Source organism: Balaenoptera physalus (genome assembly GCF_965194825.1).
Source record: "Balaenoptera physalus genome assembly, chromosome: 6".
NCBI classification, from domain to species: Eukaryota; Metazoa; Chordata; class Mammalia; order Artiodactyla; family Balaenopteridae; genus Balaenoptera; species Balaenoptera physalus.
The window spans coordinates 4,801,971-4,822,067 of NC_138885.1; the positions used below are offsets into that span (position 1 = coordinate 4,801,971).

General features: G+C 46.5%; 1 protein-coding gene and 1 long non-coding RNA gene across 7 annotated transcripts in view; one reads left to right on the plus strand and one right to left on the minus strand.

The window, feature by feature from the left end:
- The window catches only part of ARHGEF4 (Rho guanine nucleotide exchange factor 4), a 270,049-nt gene that overhangs the window by 108,093 nt on the left and 141,859 nt on the right, over positions 1-20,097 (plus strand). For 4 of the 5 annotated variants that reach the window (XM_082465663.1, XM_082465664.1, XM_082465665.1 and 1 more), the window contains exon 2: positions 13,537-17,157. The exons of the other annotated variant lie outside the window; for it this stretch is intronic. In XM_082465663.1, coding sequence (XP_082321789.1) covers positions 13,537-17,157 — 3,621 coding nt within the window. The remainder of the gene's footprint in view (positions 1-13,536; positions 17,158-20,097) is intronic. 5 annotated transcript variants of the gene reach the window in all.
- Positions 2,865-20,097, minus strand: part of LOC309662706 — a 72,144-nt gene continuing 54,911 nt past the window's right edge. The window contains exons 1-3 of one of the 2 annotated variants that reach the window (XR_014264902.1): positions 16,733-16,805; positions 10,477-10,665; positions 2,865-9,624 (exon numbers count right to left, since the gene is read on the minus strand). This is a non-coding gene — a long non-coding RNA (uncharacterized lncRNA). Of the gene's footprint in view, positions 9,625-10,476; positions 10,666-16,732; positions 16,806-20,097 lie in introns of those variants that run through there. The other variant, XR_014264901.1, reaches the window with a different exon arrangement.

Sequence of the window (20,097 nt, forward strand, 5' to 3'; positions counted from 1 at the left end):
TCTTCCTGGACCAGGGCTTGAACTCATGTCCCCTGCATTGGCAGGTGGGTTCTTAACCACTGCACCACAAGGGAAGGCCCCTGCCCTGTTTAGATTCAGTATGTAGGTCTGGCCTATTTTATTGGCTGCAGTTCCAATGACAGTTTAGTTTTCTGAGCTTTTGCAATGCTATTCTGATTTGCTTCATTCTTCTGCTTGAGCTCTCCCTTGATCCCTATTAGTGCTGTCTTCAGGGTCCAGAAATGGCTGCCCTGGGCTTCCTGGCATTGTTAGGTGAGTGTGGGAATCCCAACCCACAGAACAGAGAGCACTTCCCCTGGCTGTTCTCCAGCTACCCAGTGCCAGTGGGCTTCTCACTCTATCTCTGCCATTGCCATTGGTAGAAAGAAGTGCCTACCTGGGACATCTTCTGCCACTGGGAAGGGCTGAAGCCATGGGGTCTGGGAGGTTCTCTGCTGTTGGGTGGAGGATTGGGAGATACCAGTGCTGTGTTGCTTTCTGCTGCTGGGTAGAGGACCAGAAGACACCAGGACTGTTGACACTGCTTGTTCAGGCAGAGGGTACACCTGCTCCTTGCAGTTGTGTGGCAGGGGGTGGTTCGGCTTGCCTAGGTTCTGCTGTTGACAGATTGGCCTGTTCTTGCTGATAGTTGAGGGATGGGGAGGTCATGGCTTGGCATACCCGGGATCTTTTGTGGCTACTGTTGTAGGCAAGTCAGGACACTGCTGCCACTGGGGATAGATTTTCCTGCTAAGACCCTGCTGGGCTTTCCCTTCCTGGAACTTTGGACAGAGAGTGTTCTGTGTTTTCTTAGATTCTGGATTTTTCTATTTGGCATCCATTAATTATAGGAACAAACTAATGGCCAAAGTTGTATACACCTTCCCTAAGATCCAGAGCCCATGCTCTGAGCCACCTCCTTATCAAACTCTCACACACTAAGCCAATATTCTCCCTGCCCTAAATCACCCCAGGGCCAACCACTATCCCAGAGCCTGCTGTAATTATTCAAACTTGCCTGTCCTAAGCTGTTTATTTTGTCCTTTCTCTCAGAAACCTCAATAAAGGCTCTAGCCTAGGCTTTCCCCTTGCTCTTTCTGCCTCCTGACCAACACTGGTGTTTCCCCATGTGGCCCTCTGTGGCATGGCATGCCTCTTTCTCTTGGAAGCTGTACATAATCTAAATCTTCTTTCAATGGCATTAGCCTCTCCGTGTCATCACTCAGTCACCTCCATAAACATACAAATGAAGCAGAGCAAACTTTTCTCCCTTCTCTTCCTTCATCCTTCTCTCCTCCTCCCCATCTCCCTCCCTCCCTTCTTTCCTTCCTTTCTTTCTGCCTGTTGATGATTCCAGGTTCCCAGCCCAGAATATTTGGGAGATAAAAAGAAAACTCAGGAACAAACTCTAGACCCTATTTAAACCTTGTGACTTAGCAGACCTCCTTTGGCACTACTCTGGCAGGGGATGGAGAGCTCCACCTCATTACTTCCAGGCGGGGTTAGGAGTCCTGATTCTCCACTGATGAGATCAAAGCTGTCACTTGAAAAGAAACAAGCACTATACACTCTTGAGGTGACACCTATAGCTATGAATATTGGAAATCAATCAGTATGCAAATATCGATTGAGATTATTCTGCATATCAGGACTTGCAACTAAGCACTATGGGGAAGGCAGAAGGCCCCTTCTACTGGAGCTGAAGGTGTGTTTGAATTATTAACAGAATTACCTATAATTCATATTACATGAAAGGAATCAAATTGTTTCCAAATATTTTTAAATTATAAAATGGTAATGTAACCAACTTGATGTGACAATTCTGAAGAAGAAATAATTTTGACTGTAACAAAAATGTTGTTTCTTTGGTATGTTTCATTTCAGGGTTTTTTTGTTTGTTTGTTTGTATTTTTTAAATGGCTTATATAATACATAAAACTCTAGCCTGCATTATTATATATTTCCTCTACTATTCAACAGCCTTTATGAATTAAATTTTTATGGCTGTGTAATTTTCCATTGAGTACATATTGTTTAATTTGATTAACCATTTTCCTATTGTTGAACACAAGTTATTTCCCTTTTTAAATCATCCAAATAGCACTTCCATGAACATGTCGCATTGCAGAATCTTTCCTTAAGGTGGAATCTCTCAAGTGAGATTACTCAGTCAAAGTATGACCCTTTTGATCACTCCTTACACATAATTTTAGTATTCATTGTAGATATTCCCTGATGCAACTCTTACTGGTGCTGTAATGGTGATTTTCTATTTTCCCCATTCCTTCCACATTTATTAATTGGAATTTTTCTGCAAGGAAGAGCTTGCTTTTCTCCCCTGATTTTTATTTATTCAGTCACTTATTCACATCAATATGGGCTTATGGGTAATTATTCTATCCTTTGGGTTATAATTCAATAATATGGTTATTTATTTTGTTACTCAGATTGTTCCAAATTGGGGAGAATTGGCTTCTTAATAATAGCAATATTACTTAATATTAAGTAATTACATTAAGTAATATTAAATCTTGAAATCTATAAACACCATATTGTCTTTATTTATTTAGGTCTTTGATTTCTTTCACCACCATGCTGATGAAATGCCAGTATATACACTACCAAATGTAAAATAGATAGCTAGTGGGAAGCAGCCGCATAGCACAGGGAGATCAGCTCGGTGCTTTGTGACCACCTAGAGGGGTGGGATGGGGAGGGTGGGAGGGAGGGAGATGCAAGAGGGAAGAGAAATGGGAACATATTGTATATGTATAACTGATTCACTTTGTTATAAAGCAGAAGCTAATACACCATTGTAAGGCAATTATACTTCAATAAAGATGTTTAAAAAAAAAAAAAAAAACCAGTATATAGATCCTGAATATATTTCATTAGATTTATACCTAGGGATATAATTTTTGGCTACTATTGTAAATGCAGTTTTTTAATTTCAAATTCTAATTGCTCACCCCTAGTGTATAGAAATGCAATTTATTTTGTTTCTTGATCTTATATCTTACCACCTTGCTGAACTCATCTATTAATTCTAGGCTTCTTTTTTAATTTCTTTGGGATTTTCTATACAGAAAATTACACATAGACTGTTCAGTTTCTTCCATTTTAATCTGCATTCTTCATATTTCTTTTTATTGTCTTATTACACGGGCTAACACTTCAACATTCAATGTTGACTAGGTGTGGTGAGAGAAAGCATCCTGCCTTGCTGAGGTCTTAGGAAGAAAGCACTCAGGTTTTAACGCTAAGTATGATGTTTTTTGTAGTTAACTTTTATCAGGTTAAGAACTTTCTCTTCTATTCCTGGTTTGCACTCTCCATTCCTTTGTGTAGATCCAGGTTTCAGTCTGCTATCATATTCCATCTGCCTGAAGAACTTTTACCATTGCTTATACAGTGGGTCTGCTGGAAATTAATTCCCTTGGTTTCAGTTAGTCTGAGAAAGTCTTTCTTATTCATATTTGAAAGATTCTTTTACTGAATATATTTTTTTCTTTCAGCGGATTAAAGATGTCATTCCATTGTCTCCTGGCTTGCATGGTTTCTGATAAAATTTTTGCTCTAATGCTTCTCTTTTTTTTTCTCTGTGTATTGTTTCTTTTTACTTTAGCTGTTTTCAAAATTTTCTCTTTGTCTTTTGTTTTCAGCAGTTTGAGTATGATATACCTAAGTGTGAACTTTTTTTCTTTTGTGTTTATCCTTTTTGAACTGTATGGATCTGTGGTTTTAATATCTGTGGCTAATATGGGGAAATTATTGGACTTACTGCCTCAAGTATTTCTTCTGCCCTATTCTCTCTCTCTTCTCCTTCTAAGATTCCAATTATGCCTATGTTAGATCATTTGATACTGGCCTTGAATGTCTGGGTTTCCCCTCTCCCTGCAGATGCCTGTCTTTCTGCATATTTTGGCACCAGTAGTTTGCTCTGCAACCTCAGCTCCGTGATGGCTCCGAAATAGTTATGAATGTGAGACTAATTTGGCTTTTTCATTATAAGGGTGGAGCGATGCTCCTTTGAACTCACTTTCATATCAGGGCAGAAGGTGCAGTCAGAATGCAGTTTCTAAAATGCTAATCTGTTCGTGTGCCTTCCTTTACAAATGAGGATGTTTAGGTGCAGAAAGAGGACGTAAGCCACCTACAGTCACCCAGGAGGCCAGTGGCAATACTTTGTCACAACTGCAAATTCTCATCACAAGGAGTGTCACTGATTTTTTTTAACCTCTCAAAGTTGTGATTAAATGCCCACTCTCCACTGGGGAGGGAATCTGGGTTACTTTCTCACAACTTGGGTTACTCAGTGGTGCAAGAGTTTGGGGGCCCACCCGTCCTTGAGACACCAGAGCAGAGCATAATAGAGAAGAAAACTGAATGACTATGGTAACTTTCTGACTGGCCTCACAGCAGCCAGGGTGACTTTAAAGATACTCCCCATCATGTTACCCCCTGTTTTAAACTCTTTATTGGCTTCGTCTTTGAACTCAGAACAAAATCCAACTCCTCAACCCACCTACAAGTCCCACAGTACCAGCCTTTGCCTCTTTTTCCCCTCAGCACGAGGTCACAGTGGCCCACTCTTTTGGTTCCCTCGAGCCGAGGTCTCTGGACCTCAGAGTCTTCACACAGGCCTGTCCCCCAGCCTGGAATGTTCTCCTCCCCACCCATTCCCAGGGCTGGCCCTGCTCAGCTTAATCATTAAGCATGACTCTGCTTAATCACCTCCTGCAGAGCCCTTCCCTAACCTCTTGGGCTTTCTCGCTTCCTAGCCCTCCTCTCAATTTGTAGTTACACATGCGTGTGTCCTTGTTTGGTGTTTGTGTGTGTCATGGGGGCAGTGACGAGGTCTGCTTGGTTCCCTGGGCACCTCCAGCCTTTGATATTATTAAATGACACTGATGAGTGCAATGCAATGTGTTAAATGATAAGACAGAGGTGTGGTAGCAAAGATGAGTGCAGGGTAGCAAAGATTTGACTTAGAAAAAATGGAGAGCCCTGAGGACCAGTGTTTGCGACTCGGCCCCACGGTGGCCTTACTCACTCATCCACTCCCCATTTCACACTTCTCCCCCTGGTGCCCCTGAAACGCCATCGCTCACATCGCAGCTCAAATGTACACCCTTTGAGACCCTCCTCGCCCTGAAATTACTCATTTTCCTATGTGTGGACAGTTCTTGTTTGTACCATTTTACCCTTGCTAGTTGTGTAGTGCTTGTTCCCTTGTTAGTCCACAGCTACTCTGATAGGAGGGGCTTTGTTTTGTGTGTCTTTTATTGGTGCAGATTCTGGCCCGTAGTAGTTCCTAGTAAATGGCAACTTCTTAAGCGACCCTGAATCCAGAATTTGGCAAATGCATCCGTGCTCTCCCAGAAAAATCAGACAAAGCAGCAGGTAACTACAGGGCCTTTGAAAATAGTTTCTGGTGTATGTGGAAATCCAGCCTGAGAGTACAGAATTGGGGCTAGTTAAGGGGAAAGGCCAATTGGGATTCTAGAAATATTCTTAAATAAACATAACAGTAATACTCCCAGGATCATATTGTAACTCATATTGACTGCCTGAAAGGACTTCCAGGTAGAAGTCCTGTCACCTTGTCTAACAAATGGGTGAGAAGTATGTACTTTAGGTGCAATGAGGTAGAAACTGCCTGAGTCCTTGGACAGTGCAGGGAATAATACATCCTCCTTGGGACCTTGTCAGTGTGAATAATTGACCCGGAAACCCACATCTTTCAGAGAGTGAAAGGTAAACCTGATTAGCTCAGGTTCAAATGTCAGACTTTTGTGAGGAGTGAGGTTTGCTAAGTGAGCAAATGTGACTGTGGGTAATACGGAAACTTGCTCCGAAACTAAGGCAAGAAAAAAACTTCTGGGTACCTCTGACCTCCTCAACTTTCCTCTGGTTCTGCTTTAGCCTCTCCCCACCCCACACCGTGTAACTGTCACTGCCTTCTGTTTCCTTATTCACCTGACAAACATTTACTGGAAAAATCTTACCATTCGTGTGCCATGCCCTGAACTATGCCCTGGAGGGATCACGGTGCCTCCTGAACCACCAGAAGACGACCTCGAGGAGAGTCACCCCTCTCGCCGGAGGCCTCAGAGGAACTGCAGTTTAATTCCAATTATTTGAGTGAGTTTCCTAAAGAAAACAAAAAATCAAACAAACAAAACCCACAAAAACAGCAACAACAAAAAACTTCTCTACTCAAGTAGAATAATAAAATATTTCATTTCTGTGTTAAAATATTCTCACACAAATTGGAAAACTCAAAACAAGAAGATATTGTATCTGTTGGCGCAGTTCTAGTGCACACAATAATGGGAAGATGTGCATGTAAATCCGAATGTACCTTTGAATATCACATTTGGGAAAATGTCCTGTGGATATAAAATGCTTATATGCTCACAGCCACAGAGTTAGAATAATCATCGTTGCAGTGGTGATTCTGTATAGTTCTACATTTCTCCAATATTTTCTTTGTGTTTACTCTGTACCAAGCTTCTGCTAGATACTATGGGGGATAACAAGACATATGATAGCAGGATATATAATTTCTGTCCCCAAGGTATTTGTGAGCAAGCTGGTGTGCAGAGAACTGACAGAATGGGGTGTTTAGTCTCCATGTTTAACATGAGGTGGTCAATATACCTTAGAGTTTAGGAGAATATTTAGAATTTTCAGAGGGCTCTGATATCCTTACTTCATCTTCCCCAAAATCTAGTAAGATAAGCACACTTGGTGTTGTGGAGCCATTGACAGAAATGTAGACTAAGGCAAGAGAGAAAAACAGACCTGTAACCCACTCTCTGCCCCTAGAGAAGCCCAGGTCCTTTTTCTGGAAGGCGTCATGGTTACGTGTTACACAGGCCTCCTGTTCATGCCACGTACACTGTCATACACACTCGCACTGTCAATCACTTGGGCCACAATCAAGGTGTCAGCAGGGCCATGCTCTTTCCTGGAGGCTCTAGGGGGGAAATTTTCATTTCCTTTTTGTTGTGATAACATTTGAGATCTAATCTCTTAGGGGAGAATCTGTTTACTTGCTTTTTCCAGCTTCTGGAGGCTGCCCACATTCCTTGGTTTGTAGCCGCTCCTTGGATCACTCTGATTTCTGCTTCCCTCATCACATCTCCTTCCCTGACTCTCCTGCCTCAGTGTTTCTCTTATAAGGATTCTTGTGATTACATTGGGCCCACCCAGATAATCCAGGATAATCGCCTCAAGATTTTTAACATAATCATATCTGCAAAGTCCCTCTTGCCCTAGACATTCATAGGCTCCAGAAGAGATTAGAACATGGACATCCTTCAGTGAAAAGGGGCATTATTCTGTCTACCACAGTCTAGAAGAAATGACAGGAAAAAGTTAGTGACTTTACGTTGCAAAGTTTTTAAAATTAGACACACACAAAAAACATGATCTGAAAAAAAGAAATCCATGAATTGGGTTTCATCAGAATTAAAACCTTTTGCTTTTAAAATAAAAAAAAAATGTTAATAAAAAGGCAAGCTGCAGGCTGGAAGAAGCTATTTGCAAAACATATATCCAAAAAAAGACTTGTATCTAGGATATATAAAGAATTCTTACAACTCAATAAGAACACAACCCAGTTTTTTTTAATGGGCAAAAAATCTGAACTGACACTTCACAGAGAAGATGTACAGATAGAAAAAAGCATACGTAAAGATGCTCAACATCATATGTCATTAGGAGAATGCAAATTAAGACCACAATGAGATAGATACTGCTTCACACATACTAGGATGGCTAAAATTAACAAAGCTGACGCTAGCAGATGTGGGTAAGGGAGAGGAGCATCTGGACCGTCGTGTACTGCTGGGGGGGGGGGTGTAAAAGGGGATGGAGAGCAGTTTGCAGTTTCTTAAGAAATTAAACATATACCCCTACCATACGGCCCAGTCATTCCGGTCCTCAGTATTGACTCAAGAGAAATGAAAGCACACGTCTGTACAGACTTGTACAGCGTTATTTGAAAAGCCAAAAACTGGGAACAACTCAAATGTCCCTCAGCAGGTGAGTGGATAAACACATCGTGGTATAGCTATACAACAGAACACTACTTAGCAATAAAACCAGTTATTGACACATGCAACATAGATGAATCTCAAAATAATTGTGCTGAGTGAAAAAAGCTGGACAAAAAACACATACTGTATGATTCCATTTATATGGAATTCTAGAAAATGCAAATTAATCTGTAGTAGCAGAAAGCAGATAAAGATTGCCTGGGGGTGGAGGGGAGATGATAGGGAGGGATTATAAAGAAGCATGAGGGAACTTTTGGAAGCAAGAGAAATGTTCACTATCTTGCTCGTGGTCATGGTTTCACAGATGTATGATGGTTTCACACAAACTTTAACTGTACACTTGAAATATGTGTGGTTACTTATGTCAATTATACCTCAATAAAGTTGTAAAAAAGATAGTGAAAGAGAGGGAAGAAAGGAAGGGAGAGAAGGAGGAGGGAAGAAAGAAAGGTAGGCAGTGTCAACTTAGAAAAATGCACAACGTGAGGGCTGTGAGTTAAGTTTTATTTGGGGCAAAATGAGGGCTATAGCCCGGGAGCAGTTTCTCAGAGCTCTACATTCCTTTAAACGTATGCTCTTAAACAAACCACTGTTGAGTTCACATTAAAAAAAAAAAAAAAAAAGGAAATTCCCAGGGGGAAAAAAGGGGGAGTGGAGCTAAAAAGAATGAAGTATGGTGATAGATAGAAACCCAAATAAATGCTCGCTGGTTAAACTCTCTGGTTAAGTGATTAAAATATTGTATCTTGAAAACCCAGCTATATGTTAGTTATGAAAAACACACCTAAGGAACATAGAAAGACTGAAAAAAAAAAGAATGGAAAGATATATACTAGGCAAATACTAACCCAAAGAAAGTTGATGTAGGTTTATTAGAGAAGACAGCCTTAAAAGTAGAAACTTTTATTAGGGGTAAAGAGAGTTACTAAGAAATAATAAAAAGAGCCAGAACTTGTTTATGCACCTACTAACATAACACTGAAACGTGTCAACTGAAAGATGACAGAATTAAAAGAGGAACTTGACAAATGCAGCACTACAGTGGGTGATTTCACCGTACTTAACAGCAGATGAAAATCTAGTCAAATTATGAGGATTTGACAAGGATTTAACACTTAACAAGCTTGATGAGCTATTATTAAACCCTGAATGAACAAGTAGCGAATACACGATCTTTTCAAACACCCATGGAACACTTATGAAACAGTGTTACGGAACCAGGTCCATTTTGCCGTCTGCCAGCAAGCCAAAACGCTGAGACGGGAGGTTTGCAGCAGGAGACCGTTTATTCGTTTACTTGCCAGGCAGCCAAGCGTGAAGACGGCAGACCAAATCTCAAATCCGCCTCCCGAAAGCCTCGTATTTACCGGCTAAAGAATACAGCGTGGGGAAAGGTGATTGGAAAAAGGTGTGATAATCGCAGTTCTGTGCAGCCGTAACTAAGCTGTCCGCCTCTGCAGATTCAAAAGGTCACTGAGCGGACGCTGGAGCAGGCCCCGTTGAAGGGTCGGGGTCCCATGCGGTCTTAACCAGCTCAGCTTCAACTAGACAGCTGAATCTGCAAAACAAACAGGCAAACATCTTACTGTTTAGGCTTATTGCCACTGGGAGGAAATGCAAGTCTTTTTGTATTACTGAGGAGTTTGAAAAGGGAAGAAGATGGGGTGCTTTGGGGGATGGGGGCAGGAATTCTGATGGAGAGAGGCTTGTTGTCGGTGACTGCAGGTGAGGGAAGAAGTAAAAGGAGGGTTGGGGGCAGGGTGCTGGAGCCCATTTGTCAACACCATTCTCAACCCCCTAATGCATTGTCTGTCACCACCTCACCCCTCTGTGCAAACACCCACTGTGGTGCAGCTCTCTGTTTCTTACAGGAGAAAGTCCAGACACCTTGCCCTAGTGTTTGAAGCCTCATAAAGTTATAGTGATAAGACAATTAGGAAGTGCCAGGCCTGTGACAAAATAAAGAGAGCTTTTCTGCGTAAAAACATTCAAATCTGATCCACCCCTAACCCCCAGAAATAACTCTGAGCTTCAGCAAAAAGAACACATTTGCCCGTAGATTCAACCCCCAGACCAGCCCTTAGGGATAACCTTGAAATTATATGGATTTGTGCTGAGAAATGACGAATTTGAGAATTACTCCTGAAACAACTCAGGGGGGAAAAAAAAACTTTCTTCATAAGATTTAGAATCTAATATTCAACCAAATCAAATGCTTTTTTAAAAAAATGTACTCTTCATATTCAGCATTTAAACACTTTAAGGAATATTAAAGCTGGATTTCCAGTGCTCTTGCACAGACTATACCAATTTTGTAATCTGAGAGAGTTTAGAGGGGTCCCGCCCACCCCATCCCCAACAAAGGCTTTTTATTTTCATTGAAACAGAGTGAGACCTCTTGCCCGAATACCTGGAAGTCAAAGAAAGGCTTGACTCTCATCAAGACCCAGGGAGGGAGTACAGTTCCTTTAACTGGCAGTGTCCTGGGTCACAACGCTGAGCAGGGGGTGGGGTCAGGAGTGAGACCTCTGACATCTTGGCGTAGTCAATGTCCAGATCATTGGTCATTTGGAATTTGGGACTCTGGAATTCTCTAGGCCTGAAACGTGAATATTGATGCCAATATGAGTCTGTGAGGTGACATCAAGCTATGACAGAGCTGAGGAAATGCTCTATGGTCAAGGGGTCCCTTCCCAGTTTAATAACAGGTTGGCGAGGTGAGGGAATGGAGGGGCTCTTGACAGCAGGAGGTACTGAGCAGAAGCCTGTAGCTGACCCCTGCTCCCTGTTCACTGCTCTGCCCACGAAGCACAGACTTGCCATTACACAGGCCTCCATGCTTGCCAAGGCATGTTCACGGCCGGACCTGCTTGGCCTCGCCAGGCCGTGGGAAGCCTGTAGGCCGGAGACTGTTGTTCCTGCCACACAGTGAGGGGCCTGCCACCTGGGAGTTGGACCACTGGAGCACGTGCCTGCAGTGGACTTGGGGGAGACAGGGGCTTCCGTAATTCCTCCCTCCTCTTGAACATCACATGGCCACCACACAGCCCTGCTTTCCAAATGGTTTGACTTTTAATGTTTCCTTTCCTATTCCCAACTCCCATGTTCCTATTTGCGACATATTCGAAACTATAGTATCATATTATTTCTGATTTTCTGAATCTACCTTGTAGCTTAAATACCTCACACATCACATGCTTTGGTGTTTGTCTGCTTTTCTCCTCTTAGGTAAAGAGGATTAAAAGCAATTTTATTTTGAGAAACCTCTAATGACAAGTCCTCAGAATCTGTGCTTGGGAAGGGCTGGTTGAGTGAATGGCTTCTGTACCAAGTTTGTGCGAAGGAGCCTTAGCTAGACGTAGGGCCAAGTGGATCGTCCGACTCCGGGCCTGGGGAATCTTTGGAGCGTCTGAGAACTGAATGCTGGGTACAGCATGATCACAAAGTTCAAGGTGTTGTTGTATGTATAATACATGCTACAACCAAGATACATGGATGAATCTCTAGAATATCATGCTGAGAGAAAGAAGCCACGCCCCAAAGAGTACATACTGCATATTCTGGTCATCTGGAACTAGAAAAGGCAAATCTAGACTGTGTGGCAGAAACAGGGCACAGGGAGAAAGAGGGGAGATTGATCTCGGGTGGCCTTGGCCTGCAGAGGCTTGAAGCAGGCTTTCTGTTCCCGGCCAGAGTTTGAGGTCAGGCAGCAGCTGTGAGAGCGCTGAATCCTAGCTACTAGACCACCAGGGACCAGTGACCAGTGACAAGGCCCTGGCCTGTCAGCTGTGTAGAAATGAATTTCCACATAGAGGCAGAAAGTAGTGAAGCAAATGAAGTGTTTATTAGGAGGAAAAAGGGTACATGTGGATAGATATATACGGGCGGGCTCAGAGAGAAAGTCACGCCCTCGTGGTAGTTTGAATCACTTTTATGGGGCATTTCTTCCGGGTTTCCCTTGGCCAGTCATCTTGCTTTGCCTGATTCTGAGTCCGTATTTGGTACATCTCAGGGTCCTCCCCTGTGTGCGTGCGCATCTCTTAGCCAAGGTGGATTCTAGCGAAGAGGCCTGTGGGTATGTTGGCATCACCTACTATGGGGTGGCGCCCCCTCCCTTTTTGACCCAAGGAGCCTTTCTGCACACGTGTAGTCGGGAAGGTCTTCTTGACCGAGAAGGAGAATGAGGAATATGTGGTCTTTTCTGTCTTATCTGGGCAGGGCCCAGCCTCCTCTCTCGCTCCTGCTTTTACAGAGTTTCTGTCCACAGGGAAGAAACTTCAGCTGTTCAGCCTGGGGCCCATCTATCTCCTGCCTCAAGACGAGGAGTGACTGGGGAGGGTCAGGGACTTCTTTGGGAAAAGGAAATAGGATTTTTATCATGGTGGTAGTTACATGGGTGTATACATTTGTCAAAACGCTCAGAACTGTACACTTTTTTTATTTTTATTTTTGGCTGCATCGGGTCTTAGTTGCAGCGCGCGGGACCTCCGTTGAGGCATGTGGGATCTTTTTCATTGCAGTGCACGGGCTCTTCATTGCAGCATGCAGGCTTCTCTCTAGTTGTGGCCTGCGGGTTTTCTCTCCTCTAGTTGTGGCACGCAGGCTCCAGAGCATGTTGAGGTGCGCAAGCTCAGTAGTTGTGGCGCGTGGGCTTAGTTGCCCTGCGGCATGTGGGATCTTAGTTCCCTGACCAGGAATCGAACCTGTGCCCCCTGCATTGTAAGGCAGATTCTTTACCACTGGACCACCAGGGAAGTCCCCAGATCTATACACTTTAAATGGATGCATATAAATGATATTATAACAAGTTGATTGAAAAATGTGTAATGAAAGAAGGAAACTCTGCAAATACTTGCACAAGTTCTCTACTTTTCCTCCTGTTTTCAAAGCTGTCTTGGGCATTTATAACATCTCAAAATATGATTGCAATTTCAATAATTCTTGTGTGTGGGTTTTTTTTCTTTCTTTCTTTCTTTTGGCTGCAGCAAACCTAACTCAGAAAACACTTCTAAGTGTAAGAGCCTTGACTTTAATTGGTTACATAACAACAAACAGAACACAAAGCAAACATATATTCATTTGCTCTTTCTTGCTGAAAACATTAGGCACAGATATGCTTCTCACCATGACTCAGACAACAGTTCATACTTAAACTGCACATGCTCATTCCACCTATTCTGATTTTTAATAGGGTTGCTTTAACTATGTGCTACACTTTCTCCCTACTGTTTGGGTTTGGCTCCATCTCTTCTTTTCTGTGCTAATAAAAGGTAGCTCTTCATATTTACCACTCTCTTCCTACAGGCGGTGACTGTACAAGACCCCAGGGGGTCTTCTGGTTTTTCTCTTCACATGGGGAACAAATGAAACATTTCTGAACCTTCTTCCTTCTGACAAAGGCAGGTGCAGTGTACATGTGTGCAGATGTCCTCAGGCCTTGTCTGTGACTCCTCTCTTCTTGCCCTTCCAGACTCCAGAGCCAAGTGTACACCTGCCAGGTGAAGGTGCGATTGAAGACAAGGCGCTCCCCCCTTCTCCCGCAGAACCAGAGGAACAGGGATGGAGCCAGGAAACAGACCACGATGATTTTGAGACACTGTCCCACCACAGTGAAAGTCAATCAGACACAAAAATTGACCGCTTTGAAAGTGCTTCGGACACAGAATCCCTGCCTGGTGACCCCCTAGGGGTAATCTGCCTCACTCCAGATGGTACCTCTGAGGACAGAGAAGCACGCAGGGGATGCCGTGACACCCCAGCATCCGGAACCCTTCAGGAGCAGCATTCAACTGGTGTCCCTGGGCTTGACCCAAAGGAGGAACTAGATCTGTACCTTGACTTCAAGGAAGAGCCCTGCAAAAGTGGGGTACGAGCCTTTGCTGCAGTTGCTGGAGAAGTGAGGGCCGTGCACCTTCGGGAGGACGTGGCCGGCCCGGAGCGAGAGTCGCCGCCGGCAGGGACTGCTGACCGCACACAGGGCTGTGCACAGGGGCCCACGGGCAGCTGCGGTCTCCTGCCAGCGAAGGCGGTGACTGGACAAGACCTCTGGGGGTCCTCTGGTTTTTCTCTTCAGAAATCCAGGTCTGAGAGTTATCTGGGCATCCCAGTGGTCTGGCCCTTTCTTCTCTGGTGCTGTGAACAGGGCCGGAGCTGGCCGAATATCCACAACAGGGACAGGGGAACCCAGCTGCCTCTCACAGCCCCTCCGGGAGCCAGGACAGGGAAGGGAAGTACTCCGGGCCCCGCACTGAACACAGGCTTGCTCTGCTCCCAGCCCGGCTTTGATGCCACCTGCCACCTTCCTTTAGGGACATCATGCCTCCTACATGCCAAGCTTTGCCATAGCGCCCCAGAAAAGACCGATGACAAGGGCAAGGCATTCCCAAGGCACTGCCGCCAGCACACGACGACGCTGAACAGGGCCCATTCCATAGCAGAGTTTCCCTTAAGATACTCTGAGGGTCCTCTAGGGCAGAACTCTGTGAAGTTTGGGAGCCATCTGAAGGAAGCGACAGAAGCAGAACGGGCTCCAAGAACACAACACCCTCTTTACCCTGTGCCCACCCAACTGTCTCATTTGCTTCCTGCTTCCCAAAGGAAGGCTCCTGGTTTGGAGGATCAGTATGAACCCAGGGCTCTTAGCTGGAAAAGGGCCTCTCAGGACACGCCCTCTGAAAGTCTCTGGCTGGAAAACCAGTCAGGACAGGACTCTAGGTCCTGCCCAGTCTCTTCATGCCTTACTGCGGGGTTGGTGAGCCGCAACGCAGAGGAAGTGCCGGTACCAGCCGAGGGCAAGTTGGGACACGACCCAGAAAGCAGAACAGAGGAACCCCTAAGCGCTGGCCTGGCACCAAATGCTGAGGATGTGAGTGATAAACAGAAGCACCTTCAGGACATTTCTGTTGAGGCAGGAAACCAAACCAGTAATTACACATCAAAGTATATCCTCAGTGAGAAAAGAAAGCCACCTGCTAGGGCCAAGTTCCCACATCATCCCAGCAATAGCAGGTCACAGGTGTGCAACAAAGGCTGGGGGGTTTGCTCTGGAGTAAGCAATCACTCAGATGCTCCAGAGCCCACCCTGAAATCAAGCACGACAGACACTTCAAAGGAAGCAGAAGACCTGGTGGTTCCAGACCCCAACTTCACGAGGAATGCCTTGCAGGGTGTTTCAGGAGTCGCAGCAGTCACCGTGTCTCACTGCCCCTGGGGTGGTGAGGAGCGTGACCAGGGGCACGAGGGTGGTGCCACACCCTTGGCAGAGGGCCTCCGGCTGGAGCCCAAAGCAGACACGTCTTCTAAGGGCACGCCCGTCATTGTAGCTGTTGAGCAGAAAGGGCTGCAGGCCACCAGGAGGAAAGTGGGTCCTCTTCCAGAAACACAGTCCTGTGAGTTTCCGGAGGAGAGACCAGGGTCTCCCTGCGGTGCTGGAGCGACCCCACGGGTGGTTTCCCGGGCTGGGAAACCACAAACGTACGGCAATGAGTGTGAGCTGCCGGCAGCCCTCGGACTGCGAGGTGACGACGAGGCTCTTCAGCAGGTGGCCCCAGCCGCAGAGCTTGCGATAGTTCTGAGCCCCCAAGCGGCTTCGGAAGAGACGCCCCCGGGGAGGGAAGAGACGTCTTCCCAAGGGCGCGCTGCAGGGGGCCTGCTGAGCACAGGGGCGCCTGCGGAAGAGAGCCCGCCGGGGCCCAGCCAGAGCTCCGGGACCCCGGCGGCCAGGGAGGAAGCTGCTGGGGCGCCCGGGGCCCGGGGCCCCGAGGACACGCTAGGGATGCGCGCGGCGAAGGGCGGTGCGGACAAGCAGTCCGGCGCCCAAGCCCCTGCCCGCACCCGTGCGCTTCGGCTGCCCGGACCGCCCCGCCGGCTCCGCCAGGCCTCGCGGGAGCCCGGGAAGCGGCTGGCGTTTCCCAAGGTGACCTCCTTACGGAAAGGCAAGCCCTCGGCCGCCGAGAGACCGGGAGGGGGCCGCCCTGGGGGTTCTAACGGCCTCGAGGAGCTGTGCACGGACAGTCGGCCCCCGGCGGCCAGCGGGCAGAGCGCGTCGGGCCGGGTCGGGACTCCCCGCGGCGCGCACGCCAGCGCCTCTCCCGAGATCGGCTTCCAGGGCGCAGGCCGAGGGCTCGCAGGGCCGACGCACGGGGGCCATGTGGAGACGCGCGGGGACCTCGGTAGCAGAAGACAGTCCTCAGAAAGCTGCGACGCCAAGAGACTCAAAACCCCAGATAAAAGGCTCAGCGCGAGGTTGGCCTCAGCTCAGAAGACCTTTGCAAATTTTTTTGAGTCAAAAGTTTTAGAAAAAGAGAACACTGGTGAATGTTTTCCAGGTTCTTTCAAGGACCAGAAGAAAAACAGCAGGCTGCACCAGACCTCCTGGCGCACAGTTCTGAAAAGCAAAGATGCTGAAGGCCCCAAAAGGCCCTCCTTAGTGAGCCTGGTTCCGGGACCGGAGATCTGGAATCCCCCCAGACCTTCCCCACTAGGCACCAGTAGCCACTGCGCGGAGCAGGCAGAGGACAAGGAGAGCTATGTTTTTAGAGATCACTGGACACTCCCACATTCCCCCACACCTTTGTCATCCAGCCATGTGGTCTCTTCAGATAACAGGAGAAAAAGTGAACCAACTATCAAATGTACAGGCACTCAGGAAGGTGGTAAATACCTACCTTCAGGTAACTTTCCTGAAAAGTCTTGGCCTTTGTCACCCACCCGTCCTGGGAGGCAGCAGGCTGGGATCAGCCACACCCTTCCCTCCAGCTCCACCTGTTGCCTGGCATATGGAAGCCAAGGCGTGCCCTGTAAGCCCCTGAGCCCCAAGCCCCAGAGCCCCAGGCCTGGTGCCCAGCGGGTGGATTTCCACTACCCTGGCAGGGGCAGGGCCATCTCAGTGGTTTCTCTTGGAAGCTCCAGCCATGTGGATAGCAGCTCAGAGGCCCCTGGAAGCCCCAAGACCTCCAAGGCCTGGACAAGCCTCCTACTTTCTCTGCAGGCACTAGACCAGGGTGAGCAGAAGAAAGAGAGCGGGAAAAGAGGCCAGCATCCCTGTGGCCTGAGCACAGCACCCTCGCTTAAGGACCTTCTTGGGAGTGAGGTGAGTTATCTGTGACTCACACCAACCTGTTCATTTACCTTTTAAGGCACGAGAAGGAGGGGACCACACATGACATTTCCCTAAGTGAGGGGAGAGGAGGAAAAGGAAGGCCAGTCTGCCTTCCATGGAGACCGTCCCACTTACACACATGAATGCCCCACCTGAATCAGCCCAGTCAGACCAGTTTCTCGGAATCTGCCAAACTAACAAGTGGGAATTGGCATTTCATTGTAGTTTTGTGTGGTCTCTTTTCTTCCTGTATAATTCAAGCTGTCTGAATTCCTGTTGGTATCAACTGCCTGTTCATAGTCTTTGGCCATTTTGTATCAGGTGATTGAGGCAGGCTTTCTTATGTCAGCCTTCGTCCTTCCCCGCTGTGAAATTTAAAAAAGAAATTTACCCACGTTGTTTTCTAGTATATTTATGGGTTTATTTTTTAAATGTAAACCTGATCCAGTTGAATTTGTTTCAGTATAAGGAGAGAGATTATTGGTGCTTCTGAAATTCCTAGTAAAAGAAAATGGTCTCTCCCCCAAAGCAAAGGCGTCCACCCACGACGGGGAACAGGGTGGTGGGTCAGGCACAAGAAAGGGTATACAAGCTTGGGATTTCTCACGAGTCAGGCTGCCCTCCGAAGGAGGTAGCTTTGGGGAAATTCCGGAAAGAGTAGTCTTGGGACTGTGGAAGCAAACCTCCGTTTTCCCTGTCCACTCCTGCAACCATGTGCCCTCGCCCCTTTGCTTCTTTAGACAAATAGGTGTAGTGTCTCCCAGGTGCCCAGCGCTGTGCCGGTGTGGAAGAGCCTCAGGTTCAGCGTTAGCCTCCGAGCAGGGCCAAGTGCAGGCGCCCTGCGCGCTGCCTCCCGGGTCCTGGCGAGGCCCCACCTTTGGCGAGCCGGCCACGCTCTGCCTGCGGCAGGTGTCAGCCACCCAGCTGCTCCGAGGGTCTCCCTCGCCCCTGCGCTCAGGCTCTCTAGCCTTCCTACGGGTTCTGATGCGCACGCATACGAGGTCTTCTCTCTCGTAAGATTCGAAAGAGGAATAGGAAAGAACGTTTATCCAGCGCCCGCTTCGTGCCTGGCCCTTTCCTGGCCCCTTCTCAATCAGCTCACTGCTGGCTAAACACAGCAGGCTGTCCGGGTGTTTGCTGAAGCCCCCGCACCTGCTCCGCCCGTAGACGACACCTCCTGGGCACAGGGACAACCTGGAGGGCCCCGTGGGCTGTAGGCAACCGGCGTGGGGCACTCACTGCGGCCTCCAGGCCCTGCGTGGGCTGCTCAGGAGGAAGCGAGCTGGGAGAGGTGGGAGTTCGCAGGGTGTATTCCCAACACACTGGAATTAGGCGTTAGACATTCAGAAGTGATCACTACCGGCTGAAATTGCGTCACTTTTTTCAACATATATCCTCATCTGTAAAGGGTTAGACATTAACTTTCAAGCATTTTTTTTCCTTGTTGTGTTACTTATTTTTAAAAATTATTATTAGTAAAGTTAAAAACAAAGTCAATACAGATGTAGAAGAGAAAAGGTAACAATTTCCCTTCAAAACCCCCCAATCCCGTTCCACAGAAGGAAATAATGTCAGCAGTCTATGTGTGTGATCTGCATTATCACCATACATACACAGGATTGTAACGGGGAGATTCGGGAAGAGAGGGTTACACGGTGGGATCATACCCACATATTACTCTGTAACTATCTTGTTTACTTTAATAATACGGCAAATACAGTCCTCGAGGGGTTTTTACATTGTTCCCTAGTTGAAAGTCACATGCTATTTCATAGTATGGCTATATAGTATTTTAGTTAACTATTTTTCTATTGATTAACATTGAGGCAATTTCTAGTTTGGGGCCATTGTAAGTAATGCTGCAACAGCATCCTTGATCAGATGTCCGGAGGTATTGATGCTTTTATTTCTGCAGGATATAAAAGAGGGATTGCACAATCAAAGGGTACATGTGTTTTTTGTTTTTTTAATTTATTTATTAATTTATGGCTGTGTTGGGTCTTTGTTGCTGCGCGCAGGTTTCTCTAGTTGCGGAGAGTGCGGGCTACTCTTCGTTGCGGTGCGTGGGCTTCTCACTGCAGTGGCTTCTCTTGTCGCGGTGCACGGGCTTCAGTAGTTGTAGCACACGGGCTCAGTACTTGTGGCTCACGGAGTCTAGAGCACAGGCTCAGTAGTTGTGGCGCACGGGCTTAGATGCTCTGCAGCATGTGAGATCTTCCCGGATGAGGGATCGAACCCATGTCCCCTGCATTGGCAGGCGGATTCTTAACCACTGCACCACCAGGGAAGTCCCAAAGAGTACCTGTGTTTTTAATTTGAATAGATGTCAGGTTACTTTCTGAAATGATTGTGACCATTAACACATAGCAGGATATAAGAGTGCCCACTTCCTAACATTTCTCCAACTTAGCTGCTCATTGCTCCTTTCAATTTTTGAATATCTGAAATACATAGAGAACTTGATTGAAAAATAAAGACATTATAGTGTTAGTTAACGCAGAGTAAAATCAAGTAGTAGAAAAAGATTATTAGGACCTAAATAATATAATCGTAAAACTGACTTAACAGTGCTATACATACAAATGTATATGTGTATATATGTACACAGTGGAAAACAACATTCCCTTGAGATTGTCCCTGTGCTCAGGAGGTGTTGTCTACGGGCGGTGCAGGTGCGGAGGGTTTCATCAAACACCTGGACAGCCTGCTGTGTTTAGCGAGCAGTGAGGTGATTGTAAACTGCCCAGGAAAGGGTCAGGCATGAAGCAGGTGCTGGATCAATGTTCATTCCTACTCCTCTTTCTATTTCAAATCTCACAGGAGGAGTGAGAAGACCTCTTATGCTTGTGCATCAGAACATGTACAAAGGAAAGAGAGCGGCAGATACGTGAACACAGGAAGGGAGGGTGGGGAAAGCTCTGAAAAGTTTGC